General features: G+C 31.7%; 2 protein-coding genes, 1 long non-coding RNA gene and 2 other non-coding genes across 7 annotated transcripts; 1 reads left to right on the plus strand and 4 right to left on the minus strand.

Annotated features, from left to right (window-relative positions):
- Positions 1-2540: 2540 nt before the first annotated feature.
- On the minus strand, positions 2541-4328 carry LOC114422602. 2 transcript variants are annotated; one of them, XR_003668704.1, is made up of 3 exons: positions 4215-4328; positions 3228-3350; positions 2541-2959 (listed from the first exon to the last, which is right to left on the minus strand). It is a non-coding gene; the product is annotated as an uncharacterized LOC114422602 (long non-coding RNA). The 2 variants fall into 2 exon arrangements; XR_003668703.1 differs by lacking the exon at positions 3228-3350 and adding an exon at positions 3112-3176 and having other exon boundaries at positions 4215-4317.
- On the plus strand, positions 4201-10370 carry LOC114422601. Of its 2 annotated transcripts, none has more exons than XM_028389046.1 (3): positions 4201-4520; positions 8345-8509; positions 10043-10343. In XM_028389046.1, the coding sequence occupies exons 1-3, from the start codon at positions 4238-4240 to the stop codon at positions 10057-10059; spliced, it is 465 nt and encodes a 154-aa protein (XP_028244847.1). In that variant the 5' UTR covers positions 4201-4237; the 3' UTR covers positions 10060-10343. The 2 variants fall into 2 exon arrangements, with proteins under 2 accessions (XP_028244847.1, XP_028244845.1); XM_028389044.1 differs by having other exon boundaries at positions 4202-4520; positions 8345-8515; positions 10043-10370.
- A 5815-nt stretch (positions 10371-16185) lies between these two features.
- LOC114422127 (putative protein TPRXL) lies at positions 16186-18167 on the minus strand. Its single transcript, XM_028388342.1, has 2 exons — positions 17009-18167; positions 16186-16907 (listed from the first exon to the last, which is right to left on the minus strand). Exon 1 carries the CDS (start codon positions 18107-18109, stop codon positions 17045-17047), a length of 1065 nt encoding a protein of 354 aa, XP_028244143.1. The 5' UTR covers positions 18110-18167; the 3' UTR covers positions 16186-16907; positions 17009-17044.
- LOC114424815 lies at positions 16233-16311 on the minus strand. The gene has a single exon (XR_003669113.1). It is a non-coding gene; the product is annotated as a small nucleolar RNA Z122 (small nucleolar RNA).
- LOC114424814 lies at positions 16417-16495 on the minus strand. Its single transcript, XR_003669112.1, has one exon. It is a non-coding gene; the product is annotated as a small nucleolar RNA Z122 (small nucleolar RNA).
- Positions 18168-24830: the final 6663 nt, after the last annotated feature.

Genomic DNA, 24830 nt, shown 5'->3' on the forward strand with positions numbered 1-24830 from the left:
TTAAAATTGACTTAATTTGATCTTATTATTCAGTAAACAAAAATGCATTTTCTAACACTAGACCAAATAATAAAAGTGAATCAATTTTAAAAATTAAAGCGCCAAATTAAACATGAAAAAAAATTAGAAGACCAAATTGAACAAAAATAATAAATTAGAAGAGAAAGAAAATAATTTAACCAATAAAGAAAAACATTTTGTGATTTTTTATTTTTCAGCTTTAAAAAATAAAATATAAAAAAACATTTTTCTATAAGACTGGTTATTCAAATCAGATTTTTTGTTTTTTAATTTGTAAAAACTCAAAATTATTTTTAAAACAATAAATTTAATTAATCCAAAAATTAAGTTGTATGATATTATTCAATTGATTTTCTATATTGAAATTAAGAAATTTATAAATTATCGATATATTATTTAATAATAAAAATACTTAATATTTTAAATGAATGTTTATAAATAAAAAATACTACGATATTGAAGTATTAATTATTTTTTAATCATATAAAATTTCATAAACTTAATTCTTTTTATAATAGCAAGACCGTAGACCCGTGCGATGCATTTTTAATGTCTTGCACGTATGTTAAGTTTATAATTCATGTTTCTAATGTATTTTTTAATTATTTTTATATTTATATATAAGTATATATGCATAAAAATATTTTAAAAATATATTAACATAGTTAAAATATTAATGTATCTCTCATATTATTTTTATTTATACCAATGTAAAAAAGTTTTCATGTAACTCTTGTTGGTTAAGGTGAAAATATTAACAGAAAAAATGATCCAAAATGAAATTATTATTTTATAATAGTTATAGATAAATATTTGTTTCTAAAAATATTATCTTTATATTTCTCTTTAAAGATGACGGAATATTCTTTTCTTCTTGTTATGTCCTTCTCTTAAGTATGTCCTTCTCTAATACTTGGTGAAATAATTCATTAAAGGACGAGGTACTTACAAGAGATACTCTGACGTTCAAGTTAGGTCTTAATATAGAGAGAGAACAATGAGCGTAGTAAACGATAGTAAATAGAATAATCTATGTTACCTTGAGAATCTAACTCTTTATATACACATATTTATAGGTCTCACGATCCATGGATTTTATTTCTTAATTAAGGGGATGCAATATAAGATTACCTGACAATATTAATTAATATTAAAATAAGATAAGCTAAATTACTTAACTTCTATGAGGTGGTGACTGAGTGGGTACTAGGTCATGGCCAAAGGGGTACTAGGTTGTGACCCAGAAGGTACTAGATCATGACTGAAAAGGTACTAGACCATGACCAAGTGGATACTAGACCGTGGCCGAATGGGTACTAGATCATGGCTAAAGGGGTCTTAGGTTGTGGCCGAACTAAGGTTTTGTCTTGTCTGAGAGGGTTGGAGGTGTTCAAATATTTGGCCTTAATCGAGTACTCGAGGTTTCACCTTTGTCAAACACAATCTTGAGGATTCAAGTATTCAGCTAGGTCGAATACTCGAGTTCTAATTTTGTCAAGAACATACATTAGGCCATGGTCAAGAGGGTACTAGACTATGGCCAAAGAGATCCTAAATCATACCAATATACTTTATAAATATATTTTGATTTACATACAATTTAGATTAGATTTAGATACGGTCAATTTTTTAAAAATAAATGTTAATAACAAAAAATATATGGAAGACTTGGTTGTCTGTTTTTTCCATTATAAATTCACAATCCATCAAAACATTTATTATCTAGAAAATGTTTATATTCATGACATATGGACACAAAACCCCAAATGTTTATAACTTCAAACTTAGTGTTCATAAAAGATATTTTTAATAGATGGTGGTAAAAAGGAGGCCGTAAGTGCATTTTAGAGGATAAAACAACTAAAACTTAAGTTTTAAGCTTACCATCCGAAAAAAATGTTTTTTTGTTTTTATAAAGTAAAAAAGGACACATTTATTAGAAAAAAAGGTCTTCTATGTTGTACAAAGGCCCAATATAGTAAAACATTTATCTTATATTTGTTTTAAGTTTACTTGTCGCTTGGTCAATCCTGATGGCTTCAATGATAAGTGTCTGAAACAAGATGAGAATATCTGCTTCATCTTTTCTGCATAAAAGCATAACTCGCTGTGAATTACAATAATTTCCAATATCTTCTTCAGACAGACCAATTTGCTCGCTTTGCAAGCAACTGCTCCTTGAGCAAAATTACAATTAAATTAAATTCTTCATTTGGCAACAAGGTTTGCTTGCTTAGTTACTCGTTGAGCGATCCGTTTTTAAATTTGAAACTTCATATGCTCTTCTAGGTGCACTAAGGCTATGCAAAAACACATAAAAACCTAATAAAATTTCCTATAAAAACTTACTCCTAATTATAAGTAAATCCAAACTAAATGGAGTCAAACATAGCAATAAATAAGAAGAAAGTGAGATAGTTTATGTGAATTTAAAATGAAATTGTAATTATGAACAACAATTATCAACAAACAATTAAATATAATATAGAGTGATCAATTCTAAAATAATAATAGAGATAGAGGAGAAATTTAATTGACTTGATAGCATTGAGAATTCATTATAATCTGTTACAAGAATATGATCATGATCATGACAAAAGTAGAAAACTCAATAAAGAACGTAAATCTAGAAAAAGAAATAAACTTTACAAGAATCAATCTCCATCGTGATCTCGAGGTTCCTGCTAAGGAACTCACACACTCCTTTTCTCTCTTAAAGTGCTCAAAAACAAAAAAAGAACAAATATCATCTAAAGGCTAATGTATTCCTATATTTATAAAGACCTAATAATGTGACTGACGACACAGATTGACCACGAACATGATAAAGTCGTTGACGCTGATCAGCAAAACCTCAGCCATGGTAACGGTTGTTGTTCCCATGTTAGTGGCTCAAGTGCTCCAAAATCTCATGTCACTGGTTTCCATGTTGTCATTACTAAGAAACAAAACAGAAGAAAAAGAAGATTAGAGAGGGAAAAAACAAAGCTTGCATAAGTCGAAGGAAAAAAAAAAAAAAGAATGCCGAGGAATAAAACGAAGTATGAACATGTTTAAAATTTTTAAATTCAAAATTTATTAAAAAAATACCTCATAAGACCTAAACCAGATAACGTCTATAGCAATTTGCTTCTTATTTTCTCCCACTGTCATTACTAAGAAACAAAAGAAAGAAAATTGAAGAGAGAGAAATAAAACATACATACCTTACACTGAAACTGAATGAGAAACATATTAGTGTGGAGAAGAATAAAACAAAGCATGAACGTGTGCATCTTTAAATAAGGTATCCACAAGAAGCATAACAAAAACCTCCATCGATTTGTATTCTGAATTAATGGAATAAAAACTTCTTAGATGAGTAATGGAAAGGGGAAAGGAAGAGGTATGTGAGAGACATTAAACCAATGGAAGGGGAAAGGAAGGATGTAATCATTAATGTATCAATGGTAGTATTATTTACTCATCAGTGTACATAAATATTTGTAATACCTAAAATAATCTTACTTTTATATATAAAAGATGGTTAACTTAATTATTAAAAAAGTTATTAAATTCATTTTTTAAGAATTATCCTTTTTTTTAAGTGGATTGTATTTCATTATTATTTTTATCATCATAATTATGATCTTTTCCTCTCAATGACAATGAGACTCAAAATATACTTATAGGTTTTAATCAATTTAATTATGAAATTAATCTTTAATTTAGGTTTAAACATATCTAAAGGTTAAAATTTTCTTTTTCCTGCTAAAGAATATAATTTGTATGAATTAAACTCATCTCTTTCTCAGAAACATTACATGTGTTATGTTATCAAATGAGATACACACTTTTGAGTTGTATTTTATCATTTTATCATTTAATGTTTATATAACATTTCAACATAAATATATTTTTAATCTTCAAATTTAGTAATTTATCTTTTTAGTCTTTCAAATTAAAATTTGTATTTTTTTAGTTCTTAAATTTGCAAATATTTATTTTAATCTTTTATTCACTATTTTTTACAGTTTAGTTTAAATAGATAATTTTGTATTGCAAGACCGATAAGAGAAACTAAAAAAATATATTAAAAATACAAATTTTAATACTAGGGACTAATAAAGACAAATCCGCAAATTTAAAGGAGTAAAAACATATTAAATTCAGTAAACATTTTGAAAGAAAAAAAAAAGATTCAGTAAAGATACCGTTCAATTCGGTTGTTAAGCACATGAACAATTCTTCTCAGTCACAGCATCACTTCCTTCCGCGCACCGAACTGAACCAAACGACAATGGAAGCAGAGGAAAACGACAGCGTCGTAGTCGAATCGACGGAGCCTTCGAGTTCCCACGGTTCCGACGGCGACGATCAACTCCGGCAGAGCTCCGACGTGTTGGCGAAAGGCTTGTCTTCGATGCTCTCTTCGGTTATTAACGATTTCGATTTCAGAGCTCAGCAAACTCTCCAAAGCCAGAACCATCTCTCTTCCGCCATCGATCGTCTCACCGGAGGTTTCTCTTTCGATTTCTCCGTTTTTTCTTTGTTGATTCTACGACATCGTGCTAAGTTTTCAGCATTATCAACTGTGTTATTTGTTTTTTTTTTGTGGAATTTATTCCTAGATTCGATTTGTATGAAGTGCATTGCAAGTAGGTTATTTCTTTTCCTTTTTGTTATTATCATTGTTATATATGTTAGTTGGATTGGTTGGGAAATTGAAGTTATTTAGTTAGATGGTTGGTTATAGTTAGTTGAATATAAGAAAGGCACTACCAACAATTCGTTGGTCCGACGAGTAATACTGGATTCGGTTCCTTTAAACAAGGTCTCGGGTTTGAGCCTTGTGGATGGAAAAACTTGGTTGAGAGGAAAAATCCAATTAAAGTGGTTAGTCAAGTTCTCCGGTGGAGATTAGTCATCAGCAAAGCCGGTGGTTTCGTACCAATAACATGGTAACCTAAAAAAGAGCGTCACTTATGTCTAATGGATAGTCTTCCTCATCATTTTCGTCAATAATACTTCTATAGTTTTTCTGATTTTTTTTCTCCCTTGGACTCTTCTACCATGTTTTATCGAAAACTATTATTATCGGAAGAATTTGCTGTTGTTCATATCACTGTTAACACTTTTAGTATACAAGAGTGAGTTGTGTTATGGTTTGTGGAAATTGAAAAAAATTTGCTTGTGGACATAGGCTTAGAGCATGTTTGGTTACTGGTTTTTGTTTCCTTCCTAAAGCTTTTGTTTGGACCTTAAAATAAGCTAATCTAATCCCAACAGACTAAATTAATTTACTTGGTGAATTGAAGTCCTTGTCAAATTGTATATTGTTTGTGTTGACCTGATCAAGTGAACTTGCACATGCTGAGAAAATCATTATGTGTGCTACTCTATAAACTTGTGAAGTAGTAACTTTGGCATCAAACTGTAACATTATTCTGTCCAACCTACTATTGTATCAAAGGAGCATATTCTGTGGAAGGATCTAATACAGGATTATTAACTTTTTTTGAATGTACGACTATCACTTGTGAGGTTTTGCTCATAGTTATGACTACCGGATGTGGCACATAGCAGCTGGTTTCAAAAACACTTTAACAGGATAGTGGTTAGCAGAATGGGTGCTATTCCAAGTATAGATACTAGTTAAATAATTTATCAAATATATATAAATGCTCAAAAATAAAAGATTACCAAGTGAAAGATATTTATAATCAATAATCAAAATTCGCATCTTAAGCTAAACACACAAGTCAATAACAACAAAATTCAAGAAAATAAGTGTAAGCCTTCAGGCATATGATTACTTCAAGGGTGAAAATGAAGTTTATGCAAAAAACAAACAGACAATAATTCAGAACCAAACACAAAGATAGGACAGAGGGGGTGAGCAATAGAACATAACAATAACTTAGGAGGACACAGGAAAAAAGAAACAGAGGAGTGGGTCGTGAATGACAGAACAGAAGCAGGGAAATGGCAAGGACCTTTCTTAAGACTTTTCTGAGAACTGATAGCAATAAAAGATGTGCAAACAATCAACAAAAAAGAGTATGTGCAAAACGGAAAAGTGGGTAAGCCTGGGCTTCTCTGAAAATAACTAGCTTGGCTGGAAATTAGAGATGTCCAAAACGTAACCAACCTGTCTTTGAACTCCCTAACCAATAAAAAAGAAGTTAAAAATTGATCTAACCAAAAACTGGAAAAACAACAATATTTTACTATGGTTTGGATTGGTTTTCACCTCCTATTGTAGTACTGTTTAAACTGACCTAAACCTAACCACATCATTAATATATTGATTTGTAGCATTATGTAACAGTATTTTGAAATTTTGATAAGGATAGTATGTGATTCAATGTTTGTTGGACAATGACATTGACAGTATATGATTAATTGCCTATGAATGGTTTGTAATGCACTTTCTTTTATGATAAGTTTGTAACGCAAATATTATCATGAGTGGTCTCTTACTACTCTATTAATTATGGTTATGTAAATATAATTTTCAAGGGTTAATCAGGACTCAATTGGTTATTAGATTCTACTTTAATTTGTTAGTTGTTAAATTGAAAACAATTTAAAAAGTCATAAAAATAAGTTAAAAATAAAAAATTCAATCTGAACCAATTTGAACCGCAAAAGATCGGTTTGGTTTAGTTTGGATTCAATATTGCATTCAAATCAAACCAAATTGAACCATATATATTTTTGTTTGGTTCAAATGATTTTTTTGAAAAAAACAAACCCTTAACACCCATGTTAGAGACAATCCTGCGAGCACTTGGTGGTTTGTGACTTTGTGTCAAAACAGGTGAGAGCAGTTCATGTTGCAGGAATAAAGCTTTGAACAAGGCTTCAAACATGGTTTCTGAATCCCATCACTGCCGTGCAGTGAAATAATGCACTTTTGGCCTCAGTTTCAGGCTTTCAGCTATGACAGCCACTACTGAAAACTGCTCCACTATTGGAATCCCGTAGTGACCCAAGGCCGCTCCACGTTGCCACTATAGTGCGCTATTGACTATTAATTTGCTATGAGGTCATGAGAGAGAAACAGTTAATCCCACTATTTTGCATGTGTTTCCTAGGTTTGTCCCTTCCAGATGCTTTGGGAACAACTTAAACCTGAGCCTTGAGTGAGAAATGCAGGCAGCTTTAGTACTTGGTCAAAAGATTCCGCCAGAGTCTTTCTAAGCTTCATATTTTGGAAACTTGGAAAAGGCATAAAGAGATGAAAAAATATTTTTTATTCTATGTACACTGGGAAGAAAGTTATAATGTGCAATTTATGAAGATGCATTGTCTTGTGTACTGGAGGTACACGGGGATTTGATTCGGACAAGTATCTAAAGTTGCACAGCGGTTCTAGTCTTGGCATTCTTTGTATCTTTTTTGATAACCTAATAAATGCTAATTATAGGCATTGACGTGCTTTAGTTGCTATTGGAAGAAGGATTTCTTTTGTGGTGCAGCCAGATAAAATTATTGGAAGCTTTCAATTAATGTTTGCAATATGATTCTGTCATTAATTTGATATGATGCATATACTGGAATAAGTAAGTTATGCCGACAAGTTATATGGTCCTGATGGGCAAATTGTTTCCAGTTTTTTCTTTCTTAAATTACTGTTTGCAACTGACAATTCTGTTATTAATTTGGTATGATGCCTTTGTTTTAACCCTCATATAAAATTCTTATATTGGTATAAGTTATGCTGATAAGCTATATGGTCCATATGGGCAAGTTCTGTAAAGGGTTCATTTCATAGCCTCCTGGTGTGGGAATGTTTTACTAAGAAAAGTGAATATTAATTTGAATTAATGCCTTCGTTTAACCATTTTATTTTAAAAAACTAGAACAGACTTCATTCCATTTCCATCTCAGTGGAATAAGGAACTAAGCATCTATATGGTATGGTGTAGCAAGTTTTGTGAAAGATGCATTTCTTAGCCTCCAGCAAATACTGTTTTACTATGAAGTGTGAATACCAGAGCCAAAAGGTTAGATGTGCCATAAATCCAATTCAATATTCCACAGACTTTAAAAATATATAAACTACACTCCTCCCAAGACAACTAATCTGTGTCTGCATGATTACAAAAACTTTGTTCTCTGGCATTCTTCGTTAGCATTTCAAACTTGCTGCTATAGTATACTAATTAGGGTTTCCTTTGCTAACATGCAATAATTTCAGTTTTTCAGTTCAGTACTTCAGTTATGCTTAATGTTAATGCCTCTGCTAAAGCTTCTCCTATTTCTCTAGAATGTTTTAATTTCTTAGTACTCTAGGTTTCCAGTTTGCTGACCTGAAATTCCTGTTTTCTTTTGGCAGAACTTGATCAGTTACTTGAAGATGCACCTTTGCCATTCATAATGCAGCATGCTGCCAAGATTTCTAGTGTTAGGAAAAGAGTTTCATCACTGAATTCACTTCTAAAATCCATACAAGGGCGGATTGATAATATAGATCGTATGCTGTCTTTTGGCACCACTCATGGTATAGGCATGTCTCCACCAGAGACTTTATTTTATAGTTATTTTCTAATAATTAGTAATTATGAGTATTGGATTTTTTTTATTGTGTGTTTCCCCACTCATATGCTATCTCTTTAACCAGTATACAGTTTTACTGCTCTGCATTGTTTAAATAAAATTTACACTGATCAACTATCTCACCATTTTTGTCAGCAGTCTATATCTGAAAGGCTCCAGATTAAATTACATATTCATTGTTACTTATTTCATCATGACAAAATCCAAAATTGAGGCATGTGAGCTGATCGGACCTATTATAATTTCCTCCCTTCTTTTTAACTGTGGGCAAGTGACTCTAGTAAAATGATTTTACATATGTTCTGTTATATATAACATAATATTTGTTTTATTTTATGTAAATCACCTTATTATTGTGATTAGTTTATAGGTATGATTGTTACGTTTATTATCTCAACTAGATTTTGCTTTAGTGATTTTGTTAAGATGTTCAAGCATGAGGTGTCCAGGTTTACTAGCTTGACAACTGTCAGAATTTAGTCTTGTCAGCTACACTGGAACCATGACTACAAATTTGTTTCTCTATCAAATGAATTATTAAAAACTCCCTTCCACATTAATACCATGGAAAATTGACATTCTGTGCTATGTATTTGTAGTTAAAATTCTTGTCTTTCATCACTTTCATGCTAATAAGCTATAAGCTGAACTACATCAGTGTGAGTGTCCATCACTGTGACTTGAGGATTCCTCTTAGCCTAGCTGTGACCTGCTTTTCTTTTAGTTGGAGAAAGTTCCCTGACAACTTTTTCATTACTTTACAATCGATTTTTATCCTTTAGGCATAAAGAGGAACTCTTGAACCCACATACACTTGCCATGAGAAAACACTGGGAATGGGATCGATCACTCTAGCTGGCATATTGCAGATCAATCATGGAGTCATTGTGAATTTGTGATAGCTATCTTATCGTTTAGCCCAGAAGCATCATAGCTGCTCTGGCTTGATAAGGAAAGTGGCCTGCATGCATTATGCCTAAATCAGCTTCTAGGGCCACTGAAAATTTTGACATCCATATCAGTTATGATATCTACGATATGATTCTGACAAGAACCATAGGTCTTGAGGTACTTTACCTGCGAAAATAAAAAATAAAAATAAAAAGGCACCTTGAGCTTACTAGAATTGACTCCTACACAACTGATCAGATGCCCAAGCATGTGGCAATCTGAGTTAGAATATTGATAACTTGCCAAAGTGAACACTATGCCTTTGTAGATGACAGGAAGGTCGAGCGAGCGTGCATAAGATATTTTGTAACAAGCAGATAAGATAGTGATACTGTTTGAATTACAATGGTTAGTAGTTGGATAAATATTTTTGTCAAAGAATTTCCAAGGTTAAAATGATGAATGGCTTGTAGTTGTACCATACCTCACTAGTTAGCATTTATATGATTAATAATTTGTTGCTTACTTCAACCTTTTTTTTTATTCATATTCTTAGTACCAACTTGTTTTGTGTGTAATTTTGCAGAGAAAAACAACCACTGAAGGTTCTGGGTGAAATGTCATCAGCTTAATCAGCCTCCATTCTTTCCAAATGTACTATGCAATGCCCCCTTAACCCCTTAAATTGAATTCTTCTTGTTAGGCACATACCACCTTGGTGCCAGTTAAGGATTAAGGACTCAAGAATTGGGATCCAGTTGTATTTAGGTTACTTTTGATTATCACTGTTTGAAATTTCACAACTAAAAATTCATTTCATTCATTGATGAATTCTTATTTTAAATTGAAAATTTGTCTTTAATGACAAAGTTTAGTTTATTAACAAATAACTCTGTTGCATTTAAGAATTTGTATATTCTATTGCATTTGATAGTATTTACAAGTCCTTTCATTTCCAATTTATGCTTTTCTATACATATCCCACAGGGGACCTGTCATATATATCCCATTCCCTGCATTTAGGAAATGAAAAAGAAAAGAGGAAAACAGGTACCCATAGCATGGTGGGGCTACTTAGCAGGTGCCATCTAAATTTGCATTCTTTGTTTGTTGGTGCAGTAATTCTTCTCGTTTAATTTATTTATTGAACTTCTGAAACAAAGTCTGCAACCCAATTCCATTGCACTGTTGGGTCCACCATGCAACCCAATGCCTAGAAGGTGATATAGACTTGTAATATACAAAGGCCGTGCATGTTTATATATAAAATGCATAAGATTCGAACGATTCGGTGACACATGCAAAATTTGCCAAGCATTACCAGATTTTGTTACCCGAAGCAAATGGCCAGAATCATGCCTTTGTTTGCTGTTGTCGTTTTGTTACACCACTCATGGTGTCCATTCGGTAGAATAGAAAGAAATAAAATGAAAATAAATTAATATGAAACTTTTAAATTAAAGTAAAATATATGTGTGAATTTCACCTCATATTAGTGTTCATTTTCATTATTTTTTGCTCTTTTAACTCAATCAAACGGACCCTAAGGAAGAAGAAAAAGAAAGGAAATAATAACAAGTATCTCCATCCAACCACCTCTGGTATTGAGCTACAGTAAAACCGTAAAAAAGTTAGTTGTCCATGCAGTACTAAATTCCAAAGGTACCCAAAACCCAGTGCAGTTTTATGACATACTCTAACATAACAACAACAAATTATCCTTGGCAGTCCAGCTCATGAAGATACTGTGATGTGAAACTCCAGTAGTTCACATGCCCCCACACTGTAGTACGGACCTCACAGGTTGTAGTAAGCATTATTCTATTTCTAAAAACATCCACCCACCCACCTGGCCTTGAATCTTATAACGGGGACACTGCAATGTAGATGAAGATGAGGACAGAGATATGTTCCCAAGTCAGTCATATCCCCCCTCAAATTTCATGTCAAAAAGTAGAGGAACTAATAATTGATATCAAGTGATTAATTTACAGAAAGGCATTTTCATGGCTAAAAATTATGAGATTAACCTCCGACACATAAAAATTACTAAAATGAATTTTTTGAGTTTTCTAAAAAAGTATTTTCAATACACTCGGTTAGGAAATTAAATTCCTATCGTCAACATGCTTAAAATGCTCATTTATTAATTGTATTAGACTTTATTAGTCAAGTGATTAATTTACGGATATCAAAGTATTTCACAATTATAAATTATGAGACTAATCTTAAAAGTGTAAAAATCACAAATGAATTTTGACTTTTCCAACAAAATCGTTTTCATAAATACAACCAGGAAATCAAATGTCATATTTAAGAAACTCTAACTATTTATCTAAGTTTGATTCACTTTGTTGATCGATCAAGTGATTAATTTAATCATATCCTAACTCATTTTTAACTCTTTTATCTTTCACTATACAGAAATTCTTTGTTATTTTTGTCTGCCCTCTTGATCTTAGATACTGACCTCACCCCTTTTTATCCGTTAGCATTTTGGCAACAACACCCTCCTTTTCTCATCCCTTTTGTGCACTGACCCACTCCCTATGCAAGAGAGAGATGGGGTTGGCATTGGCAGTGATGCCATATATGATAGGGTAAAAGGGATTAGATGAGGAGGAATCTGTGCAGAGACCCGACTGTACATAAGCACGTTCTCTGTTTGATGCCCCCAAACTCACCCCTCAGCCTTTTGCAGGGTCTCTTATTATCATTATTTTTATTAGGATTTTGCTAATCAGTAATTAGTAATTAGTGTCTTGAGGATATTTGTTAAAAGATTTAAAATGAAAAAAATATTTATTATAAAAATTATAGAATAACATAAAAAAATTATAATAATTTTGTGTATTCTAATTTAAAAAATTATTTATAGTTTCTTAACCACTTTCTTGAGAAAAATAAACAATGGTGAGCATTTACCTTTTTATTATTATTCAACAGACAAATTGTTTTCTTTATGAGACACAGAAAATCAGATCAAGGAGATATCATGCTTTAAATACACCCCCCCTCCCTCCTACTGAATATTTTAATTAATGGGAGCCTCTGGCTAGTTTAGAATCTTTTAGACTTTGTGCTTCCATTAATTAACCTGGTGTTGCTTTTCAGCTGATCTACCTCGCAAGATAGAAATGATTGCACGTATCCTCAACTCCATATAAAGCTAAGAGAAAGTAATGACAAAGTTGAGCTCATTAACCAAAACAACCAAACTAGGGTAAATGTAGTCAATACAGTCCTTAAATTTGTAGCTCTTTGACATTTTAGTTTCTGAAATAACAAAAGCTTAGATAAATTCTTAAAATAAAATTAAGATTTCATTTAAGTTCATAAAATTTATCTTTTTTTATTTATTTTGGTCTTACATTTTTTGTTATTATTATCATTTAAGTCCTCGGCCTAGGAAAAAAAAAAAAAGAGACCTTCAAGTCATAGACTTATTTGAGTTTATATAGTTTCACGTACTAAGTATATGTTTAGTTCATTGTAACACACATTTTAATGTAAATTCAATAGATAAAAACAAATAAAAATTTTGAACATTAATAAAATTATTTTATCTCAAATGTAATTTTACATCACAAGTGAGACATGTTGTACAATAACTAAAAATACAAATTTAACGACTAAATACACTATTTACTCGCCAAAGTATTATAAGTCACGTCACACCATCCTGACTAGGCTTTTACAAAGCAATGGCAAGAATCTAGGGTTTAATTGGATTTAGGGAATCGCTTTGGGGGCATGTGACCCTGCATACAAACTTCCCTCCCTCCACAAAAGGTTATGAAAAGACAGAACTACCCTTCTTGCCCTGCTGTATTGGGACACAGTAAACAGACATTGGCAGCAGCATGGCTATGAAAAGAAGTGTTGTTGGTAGGTGCATCCATTTTCATGTTGTCACAAAGCCCAGACTCTAATGGGAACAAATGTGGTATTATAATGGGGACTACCCACTTAGAACTGGTCAAACACCAGACCCATATCATATCAAATGCATCAAAATTCGAGTATGGACGCAAAAGCCTAAAGGAAAAAATATACATACAGGAAAGGAAGGGAAGATTTAATATTACTTTTAGTTTATTATATTTAATAATTGTTTTGTTTTAATATATATTAAAATTTCATTTGTTTGAGGAGAAAAATGATAAAAATGAAAAGAAACAAATAATAAAATAATGTGAAATTTATATTTTTATATTTTATTTTAATTTATAATATTCATCTTAATTTACTCTCTTTACACTCTATTCAAGTAACTTAAATAAAAAAATATACATAAAAGAAAAAAATGTGAGTAGGGGATATGATAGGATGGTTCATGGCTCTGCAAATGCTGCCTAGGTAGATTTAGCTTCACGGTTTAGTACTTGATCTCTTTCTCTATCTATGCTATGGGGCGCAATAAATTGCTTCAATGTAAAAAGTAGAAAGTGTGCTGTAGCATGCCATCATCTATGATACCCGAGAAATATTAGAGTTATTCTAAATGCTTTTTTTATAATTTATATATTTAAACTAGAATAATTATATTACACAACATTTCTAAGAAGTCAATATAATAATAATATATTACACCAGAAATTGATATGATTTAATGAGACAATTTTAATTCTAAATCAATTTTATTTATATTCTTTAAAGTAATAAATAGTTTGAAATAAATTAAAAAATATCAAAAGGTTTATATAAGAAAAAGAAAAACGCTCATAATTACTATATTCTTTAGAGTAAAATCATATTAAACACCTTTAAATTTTTATGAAATTACACAAACTCTAGTTATTTTTTAGACCATTATTACATTGACAGGCCAGTATAATGTTCTTCAAACAATTGTATAATTTTACAAGACCATGAGAGTAAATTATCTTTCATCAGCGAATAGTCCAGAAAGAGTCAAAGACTGAAAATTATTTATTTGAATAGAATAGCAATAATAGCTATGGTGTGAATGAGAAAATGTCAAATCGATTAGGGAGGGCTTTAGAGACAGAGCCTCAAACCCCAAAGCATGCGCGCAAATGAAAAGATGGGACGCCACTCGACAAAACCCCCCATGGTACTTTGCCCAAGAACGACAACTGAATTTTCTGTAAATCCAACTCACTCACGTCTATAATATAATGTATCCACCAATTAATCACATTTTATTTTATACCAACACTTGCAAATATAATCCAACTCACTCTTAATTTATTGCCTAAATTGTCAGTAACATGTTGGTCGAAAATATAAGGGGCAAAGAATATCTATTACTGGGTTCATAGATGTTTTAAAGTCGCCAGTACTTTTTTTTTATCTCAGTTCAGAAATCACAAATATCTTTTAATCCACTTTATAAGAGAATAAGAGATTTTGTTTGTGATTCATTACTATCACCGATAAAAGAAAGCCAACCCTATTGCTTAGTCTAGGCACTAGAAAGTTACAGTTAGAAAATGGGCACACATAAAATTGAGAATTTTCACATGAAAAGTTCATATTGTTTTATTAATAAAGGACGTTAGAACTTGTATCAATAAAATAATAAGATTATATCAGATAGGAAAGAACCTTGTCTCCTCCCTCCCATCCACATCCGTTACAGAGACTGATGCATACAACATTCATTTGTTTATTTAGACAACTAAAAATAAAACATAAAAAAAGCTCTCTCACATGGGTTTTGGCTTTTGTGGTGGCCAGAGGCCGAAAGTATGGCAACATGTTAGCCACGTGATTTTAGCATATTCCCACCTTTTTAAAAACACAAGAAAAAAGGTACATCATTATTATACTATATAATATCTTATTGGTTGGTACACTTTTCGTTTCCGTTGCTGTAGAGTTGTTTGCTCGCACCTTAGTGGTACGAGTAGTAGAGTACAAGGAAGCGTATTATATATATTAAAAAACTTCAACTATCTTAGTTTAGGTTTTGGAAATGTGAATTAATTAATGAATGAACCGAGGCAACTAAACCGACAGAGGGTCCTATCTAATTACGAGTTTAATCCCCAAAGTATATGTGATTTCAATGTGACTAAGACCCGTGATAGTACCACGGAACTAGAACCATTTCTATCACGATGTGGAGAATACGATAAAAAAAAAAAAAAAGGGTGGGGGTCCAAAGGCATTGAACTTTTGAACATATCCTTTCCCTCAATTATGCATATTGGTTATATAGCAAATATCAAAATTGGTTGCGGCAAACAGGAAATGGTCCTACCATATCTAATTAGGGAGGGACCCATAAGGCTTGATTGATAATAATCAAGTGTCTAGGAGGGAGTGGGATCTTTTTTATCATTCAATTCATCAAAGTGAAGAGTGAAGGAACAAGTTTATCCAACAAAACCAAAGGGACAACAAAGATGATGACCCAATTTGTGGGTGTTCTTTTCCACTCCTCCATCAAAATCTTGGACGCACAGAAAGGGCAAATTATTCATTGAAGGTTTGATAATCTGTTCTAGGAAAAAAAAAACTCATTCAATGTCCAATCAAAGTACACACATCTTGATTATAAGAAAAAAGAACCCTGCCCCCACCCAATTGAATCTTCCATAAAGGTGACACATTGAAGAACTTCATGTGTGGACCACTCACCCCACAGCCACATAGTAGTTCATTCCACCCCATAAAAAAAACATAATATATCCATATACAACTATCATACATCACAAATTAAAAAAAAGTTAAATAAACACATTCATGTTGTCACTAAGCTGAAATAAAAACTTTTGGTCAATTAAATAACTGAATGCCATGAAGGTTTTGGGATCAGACTGACGTGCAAATAATAATTCAGCAGCGCTAGCGCCTCTGTTTCAATCTTTGTAATCATTTTCCAAAACAATTCACAAATCACAACACACACAAAAAAAAATAAACACATTAATTTGTCACTAAGCTAAAATGAAAACTTTGGTTAATTAATTAATTGCAAACCATGAAGGTTTTGGGATCAGACTGACGTGCAAATAGTAATTCAGCAGCGCTGGCGCCTCTGTTTCAATCTTTGGCATCATTTCCCAAAACAATTCACAACACAGTAAAAAATAATACTCAAAACCCCCCAAAAAAATAAAAGAAAACTCGCAAGCAGACACACATGATAAGCTCAACATGATTCCTCCACAGATCTCGAAACATTTTATTTGATTTTAATATAAAAAAAGCACATTTCCATTTTACCATTATTAAAATACTAAGTTTAACAAATAAAAAAAAATAATACAGCACTGTAAGAAAAATACCCTGAATCAACCACGTTAGAAACAAGTAACTGGATCTTTTATAAATTCATCATCAAACAACAGCATCTAAAAATCGAACCCCACCCTCGCTGTATTTACATAAATTAACCTAAAAAGGTTAAAAAACTTAAGAAAATCAAATTAAATCAACCAACCAAAACCCCTCAATCAATAACAACACGTCCTCTCTTCCTGCAATATTTTCATTCCGAGATTAGATAACACAAATTGATTAAGTGGCAAAAAGGTTTAAAAAAAAGGAAGAAAAAAAAACCTAGTCAACAATATGTTACCCTTTTTTTTACTTTCTTTATAGAAGGGTATTTACGTCAATTCCGAATGCTCCTGTGCCCTTTCCCCGTTGTTGTTCCTTCTTTCTTCTGCGGCGAGGAGAAGAGTTGTCCGAAGCCGATAAAACCCGATTTCGATGCCCCACGGAGGGAGCAGACGGGGACGTTGAGCACCGGCGTAACCCTAACGTTGGCGGAATAAGAGCGTTCCATTCCGCGGTGCTTGAAGCGGGGCCCACCGTTGAAAGTGCTTGGACTACTCGAGCTTCGTTCTAAGCTCTGAAACACTATTTTCCCCGAAGAGTTCATTCTAGGGCTGTCCACGGAAACTCCCCTGCACGTGACCGTTTCCGATTCCCGCCGGATCGGACTCCTCCCCGGGCGGGAAAGCTGGGAAGGCTGGTCCGACGAGTGCTTGTTCGCGTCGAATGAGTTCGTGCGGTTTTTGACTAGGCGAATTCTAGGGTTAGGGTTGCGGTGGAGTGAGATCTGATTAGTGTTAAGGCTAAGGTTAGGGTTAGGTTTATCGGAATCGAGGGATAGGCGAGGGAGGTCATCGTGGTCGTGGCTTGAGGAGGAGGAGGAAAGAGAGAGGCGCGAGGAGGAGATGGAGAGGGATTCGGCGTCGGAAGAAATTGAGGTTAACAAAGGCGCGTTTTCCGAGGAGAAGGAGGAGGTAGACGACGACGTCGTTTTGCGGTGGAGGAGGATTTTTAGGGATTTGGCTGAGGTTGAGGAAGGTGTGGTTTTGGTGTTGTTTGTGGTTTGGTAGAGTTTTTTGAGGCCGAGGAGGTCTTTCCAGCGGGAGGAGCAGCGGGGGGCTTTGGGGGAGAAGAGGTAGGGGTCGGCGGAGGAGGAGGAGGTGGTGGTGGGGGGGGTGACGGTGTTAACGGAAGCGGAGGAAGGTGATTTGGGGGTTTGAGGAGTGGTGGTGGAAAGAGGTTTGAGGTGGAGAGGGAGGAGTTTGCCGTCGGAGAAGAGCTGGTCGGCGGGGAGCATGGTGGTGGGAGGGTCTAAGGGGAACTCGAAGTCGGGTTCGGGGTCGGATCCGGGGCGAGGGGAGAGCCAGGGAGGGAGGTGGTTGACACAGGCCAGGGAAGCCATTGTCAATGCAACCAATGTTTTGATTCACTTTGGTTGCTGCGGAGACGCATATATAACACCTCTCTCCAGCTACATGGAAACTAGGGCCACGTGTCTCCCCCTCTCTCTCTCTATCCTATGTTTCATAGGGCTGCGTTTATTTATTGGATCTGCGTTCAAATACAAACCAAATATTCACTAAGTACATATTAAAGGTATTTAGTTAAACAAAAATAAATCACCAGAAAAATGTTAAAGAAAAATAGAGAATACATTAAAAAAAATGGAAAGTTAAATACAAATATATGAAAAATAGTATAATGAGTCTTTAAGTTTTCCAGTCCACTAGGTTAATGACTTACGTCTGGAGTACTGTAAAGTTGAGTATATGCATACATTTTATCTTTAGTTTTTTCCATTGTAAGTTATATTATTGGCTAAGAGACTTGAACGGCAAATCCTCAAGCCCACCCCAAGAACGACCAGCAAAAAGTCGAATCTGCCGGTAAAAATTTCATTTAGGTCATTTTTATTCAGAATATTTTTTCTCATTCGTTTCAAACATTTATTTTATTTGATCATGGAGATGCTTCTAATATCTGCAAATTAAATAAAAAAAGTACTCCCGATTCAAGAACAGTCTTCCTCGATTGTTTAATGATAACGGTTAAATATCAATTCTTTTTTATAATAAAAATATATCGAAATATCTTTAAAATATTCATTTAACAGTTATTTTTTACTTAGATAATAAGAATTGATATATTTTTATTATTTTATGGCTTGCAGATATGAAAATGATAAATTAAAAAAGAAAAAGATCAAAAAAATATCAAACAGAAAGATTTTATCATCAGACTCGAGTTTGCTTCAACCGCTATAATAAGAGAAACAGACCACGGAACTAGTAGCATGAATCCTCTCGTGTTTCATTTACTCCCTTCCTTTCACTCTTTTTTATTCCATCCATTCTTAAAAAAAAACAGGGACAAGTAAATGAATACATGTGGGTGTAATAGATCCAATTTGATAAAGAAAAATTACAAACTCATACATCCTAGGCAGATAAGCAAATCAAGTTCCAACATTATCATATCTTTAATTTTTTTTATCTTAATCTTTTATCTTTCTGATCTTTCACTTTTTTATCTTATCTTTTTTCTTTATCTTCTATTTTTATCTTTAAACCTTTTATCTTTTTTTAAAACCTTTACCTTGTCTTCTAATATCCTTTATCTGTTATTTTAAATTTATTATCTCTTGCTTATAAATTGGGTTTGCATTAATTTAAGTACAAATAAAGTCACGTGGATTCGACACTCAGACTTTCGATTAATTTATTACTTGTGACAAATTTGGTGCACTTGTCAATGAGTTAACATTTAAATAAAATGTTTAAAAAAATCAAAATATATTTTTATTCTCATAAAATTGAATATGTCATTTTTAATACTTCTAATAGGACATTATTTTCTTTTGTTACTATATTTTTAGTACCTCCAATTTTGGAGGAAAAAAAGTGAAGACCAATAACATCAAATTAATGCCAAATTCATTTGATGTGTATATAAAATAATAAAAACTAAAATAATTAATCTATAACTAACTAAGTTTCCTCGTCACTATTATTTCATCAAAATGATTTTTTTTATAAAATTTAGTCTTTATATTCGTCTTAATTCCATTTTTTGTTTGGATTTGTAGCAAATATAGACTAATTTTTATTATAACATATTAAATAATAAATAAAAATTCTTAAATAGTTTGTAACGATATTTATGTATGTACATATATTAAAATTGCATAATTTCACTAATAAAATAAGTACATATAATATACTAAAAAAAGTATCAAATAATTTAAACTAAAAAATATAAAATTAATGTAAAAATTTAACAACATAAAATGAGACCCAAGGATGATGCCTAAGGATGATGCCTAATTCGTCTTGTGGTAGCCACAACTTTGGATTCAGGTAAATCCAAATAAATGATGATGATTTTTTAATATAAAATGTGATTTTTTTCATCATATGAATATAACTAGTGTAAAAAATTAATGCATATATGCTCGGATGTTCAAGTCATGTTTCGGAAAAAAAATAATATATTTCAATTTTATTAGAATGAAAAATGTATCAATTTTGACATAAATGAATTTTGAGTATTTTCATTTATGAGGATAAAAGATATTTAAAAAAAAACTCTTTAAATCAAATAAGGCATATTTTGGCTAACTTTGGTGTTGAGGGATTTCTAAGGACTCATTTCATAAATAGTTTAATTAAAAAATGATTTAATTTTTTATTATATAAGATTTTAGGCTATAAGTTAAACTATAAAATGACTTCAGGTTATAAAATTTGTTTTCATAAAATACGCCAAAAAAAAGACAAAAATTGGATGAACATTCCTACAAATCTATTCCAATGCTCGAGTGAGTTTGAACATTAGCAAAATAAATGGCATTAGACAAAATTAAATAACACGTGCCTAAGAATGGAGGGTGGTCCTCCTTATAAAATACTAGTAGCACTATAGCCGTAGGCAACTCAGAGTTAGGGGAAAAAATTGGATGAAGCGTATTGAATTCCTAACTGTCTCAAAATCACAAGCTTTAAAGTTTAATGCTAGAGAATGAGATACCCGTGTGGTTATTGAGTTTTTTTTTTTTTTTTTTAAAATGTATAATGGTTGTACTTAGTTTTGAATCTATAATCTTGATTAATTCTAACTCCTACTATTAAGCCGACCCTCGTGGGTTTTGAGGTTAATCCTATTCGGTTGGGTTTTGAGATGATTTAAATCTGTGAGTTAGAAACCAAAATTCATATCTAATTAAGTGGGTATATAAATAACAAATAAATTATGGCTTAATTTCTGAAGATATATGTATTTTAGGGGAGGAGAGTTGTAAGACAGGGATAGTGTATTAAATGATTGATATATATATATATATATATATATATATATATATATATATATATAATGAATTTATTTAATGATCCCATGATTTTGTGATAACTTTTCATAATTTTATCCTACGGTTAAGATTTTTCGCTCTCATTCTCTCATGATAAAAGGTCTTTCACTTAATATGCTCCTAATATATGAATAAATATTTATAGTTATGTAATCCGATAATCAACATTTTGTAATTTTTAAAAAGTATGTTAATTATATATGTCAAATTAAATTATTTAATGAGGAATCAAATCTAAAAATTAAACAAGTTTCAAATAAATTTTATGAGACAAAAATGGTGTAATGGAGATCAAGGTTTTATAACAAGAAGAAGCAAGCCACGAATTTCCTTCATTATTGTGTTGACTTGGTTGGAATAAAGATTATCACGAAGATACAATACAAAAATATCCATTAGCTGGGTGTTTTCCCAAGAGTACAAACAAAGACACATGACACTACCATGTGCCCACTTCTAATTTCAACTATACCCACCGGAATGAACATGATAATTAATGCTCAAATGCACTACTTCTATTTCAATTTAGAGTTATGTAGTTACATTTAATTTATTCGTTATTTAAGATTTTGTTTGTGTTATCTCATTTAAGACTATTCCCCAGTATATATAACATTTACTTTCGCAAATATTTTTTTTTTTCTTCAACATTAACGGTAACAGAATCTAATACATTAGATTACCAAAAAAAAATTAATATTATGGGAATTAGGTCGGTTAGGATAAAATAAGTTTTATTATTTGTGGACACAATAGCATTTGAACCTATCACGCGTTTTCATTAACAACCAAGATTTTTAAAATATAACAAGTTTGTAAAGTGTGATTCAGAAATAGTTTAGACAACTGAATTTCACCAACTCTAGATGTTTTGTTTGAAACGTTCTTCATGGTACTATGCATTTGTCATTATTTGTCAGTTACAAAGCATTTTTAACCCATCGTTTGTTTTCTGATCCTTGTGAAACTACACAATACAATTGGCCATATGATTCAATGCTGATTATCGGAATGTACAAAATAACATAAGATAATGAATGTCAGTGTCATGTCTCTTTGTTTGTAGCCATGGCAAAACACCCAGCTAAAGTTAATGGGAATGGTTGTATTGTATCTTCATGCTAATCTTTAAACTGATCAAGTTAACACAATAATGAAAGAAACTCGTGGCTTGTGATTTTTGCTGCTCTTTATCGTCCCTGATCTCTATTTCGTCACTTACTTACCTGCTGCCTTGTTAAATTTCTTTAAAAGTAGTTTAATTTTTAGATTTGATTCCAAATAAGCCACTTTGCAATATTTTAGTTGGGGATGGCAAAACAATCCATTTATTTGTTATCATCTAATTTCTTCGTAAAATCTAATCAGTTCATCCCGTTGTTAAAATAAAAATAAAAATACATTTATTGGATCAGATGAATCATATTGTTAAATGGATAAATAATAATTCATCCTTTTTTTATTTTTAAATCCAATGGATCATTTAATTGATACTTAATGAACCAAAATCAATTCAAAATATTTTTTGATATTTTAAATTACAAATTTATTTTAAAAATTACTCACATTTTTCTATGGGTAATCTGGTTTCATTAATAGAGATTAAATTTTTTCAAAAAAAGACTAAGATGAATATAATATGAGTGATACCAAATTGAAATACTCTACTCAAAATCAAGATGAAGTTATGCATTCTAATTAAGGTCAAGTTAAAGATATTCTAGTCAAGATTGAGTTAAAGATATTTTGATCAAGACTAAGTTAATGGTACTTCGGCTTAGACCAAAGATGACAAAATGAATCAGGTGTGTCTAGACTAAAAATGTTGGCTCAAATAGAACTAGGCCAATTTAGGGTTTGATGGGTCCATCAAGCCAAGTTGGACTCAGGAAGCATAGGCCCAAATTCAACCAAATCTATTTTGGTCCGATATTTTTTAAACTTTTTTTCTTTTGAATTTATATAAATATAAACTTAAAAAAGTAAAGTGGATCAATATGACAGAGCATTCGATCTAGTTGTGCCACAAAGAATAAGGTCCATATGGAATTTGGGTCAAGCTAGTCCAACCCTTTTTAACGCTTGACCCATTAGACCAGACCATGTCAAGTCAATCAGTTCATTTTGTCATCTCTAACTGAGGGTAAATCAAATATGTTTTGATTAAGGTCAATACGAAGATATTTTGGATGAATCAAAATTGCTTTGACTAAGGCCAATATAAAGATATGTTGCAAATTGGGGTGAAATTACTTTAGCTGAGGTCATTATCAAATTATTATAATTGAGACCAATTGAAAACAATTTGTTGGAGATTGAGTTGAAGGTAATCTAGTCTAGTTAAGACTTAGTTAAAGATATTTTTCTTAGGATTGAGGTGAAAATATTTTTGTGGATAGTTGAAAAAGAATATTTTTGAATAGTCATATTTTTTTATTAATTTTTAAAAACAATTTTATAGATGAATATATCCATCCATATAAAAAATGTTAATAAATGAATTTTTATTAAATAGATCATATATAAATTGTTTTTTTTTTATAAATATGAACAAATTAATAGATTGTTTTTAATTCATCCATTATAATCCAAATCAAAACTTATTCACTCCGTCCGTTAGCCTAATTAACACCTGGAGACATTAAATCATAAACCACCTCCCCCCAAAAATAGAAATCAGTTATGTCGTGAATTGACAATTTAGTGAGCATGATTTGAATATGTTGCAAAGTATTCATGTAAAAATGAATATGAATATACATTGAAAGAGCATTGCAGCATAACATATGATCGTGATTTGGAGTAGACATGAAATAAAAATAATGATACAAAAGTGAAACCGACAAACAAAACAGTAATAATGCAAAATATTGATGCCATTTAATGAACTTTTACTAGACAATATTCCGACAACATTTATGCAACTAATTGGATACCTAAAGCTTCTTTGGCGTTTTGTCTACATAATTGTTTTTATTTTATTTTTTTTGGGGGGGAGGGGGGGAGGCGGGGCTCTACACATTGATTGTTTTTAACAACTCTGAGGACACTGTACACAGAAAACTAAAATACAAGCTTATTCTATTAAAATTATTGCAAAAAAGAAGTAATTTAATGAGTAAAATTCAAATCTGTATATGAATTTTCCATGGCGTTTTAATCACGATTTGAAATTCAAACGGAAAATAGAGACTTGTATTGATTACAAACTCAACAGCAAAAAATGTGACAAGTCTTACAAATCTTAAAATTATTAATTTTCAATTGATAAGCAATTTGTTAAATTGAATGACTTTAAAATGCGTTGTTTTGGATTCTCTCGTCTTTTCAATGTAGCATTTGTGACTTTGCATTATGTTCTCCTGTTCAATTAGTTGGACTTATTGTAAATACTAGTTTAGGGTGCACACAGGATGATGAAGAAAGAGATGTTTCAAGATTGCTGATAACACAAGTGGCAGAGGATTGGAAATTGGATAAATAGACATAGATAAAAAGTATTTACATTATAGAAGAGGGGTAATATCAAACAGTGTGACAAAGAGGATGTTTTTACTATAGTAGTATTTCTCTTATATTTTAAATATCAATATCAAAAACAAACTTTACAAATAAAAGATCTAGGGTTTAAAAGAGTGTGATAAAAAATGTGTTCTGAATGGTTTTCTTGCATCCAAATATTAATATAAAAACAAACTTCATGGTAATATATCAATTTGTTTGGCTAAAATACTGGCATATCAATTTCTTTGGGTAGCAT

This window comes from Glycine soja, chromosome 8 (assembly GCF_004193775.1).
Source record: "Glycine soja cultivar W05 chromosome 8, ASM419377v2, whole genome shotgun sequence".
In the NCBI taxonomy this organism is placed as follows: domain Eukaryota; kingdom Viridiplantae; phylum Streptophyta; class Magnoliopsida; order Fabales; family Fabaceae; genus Glycine; species Glycine soja.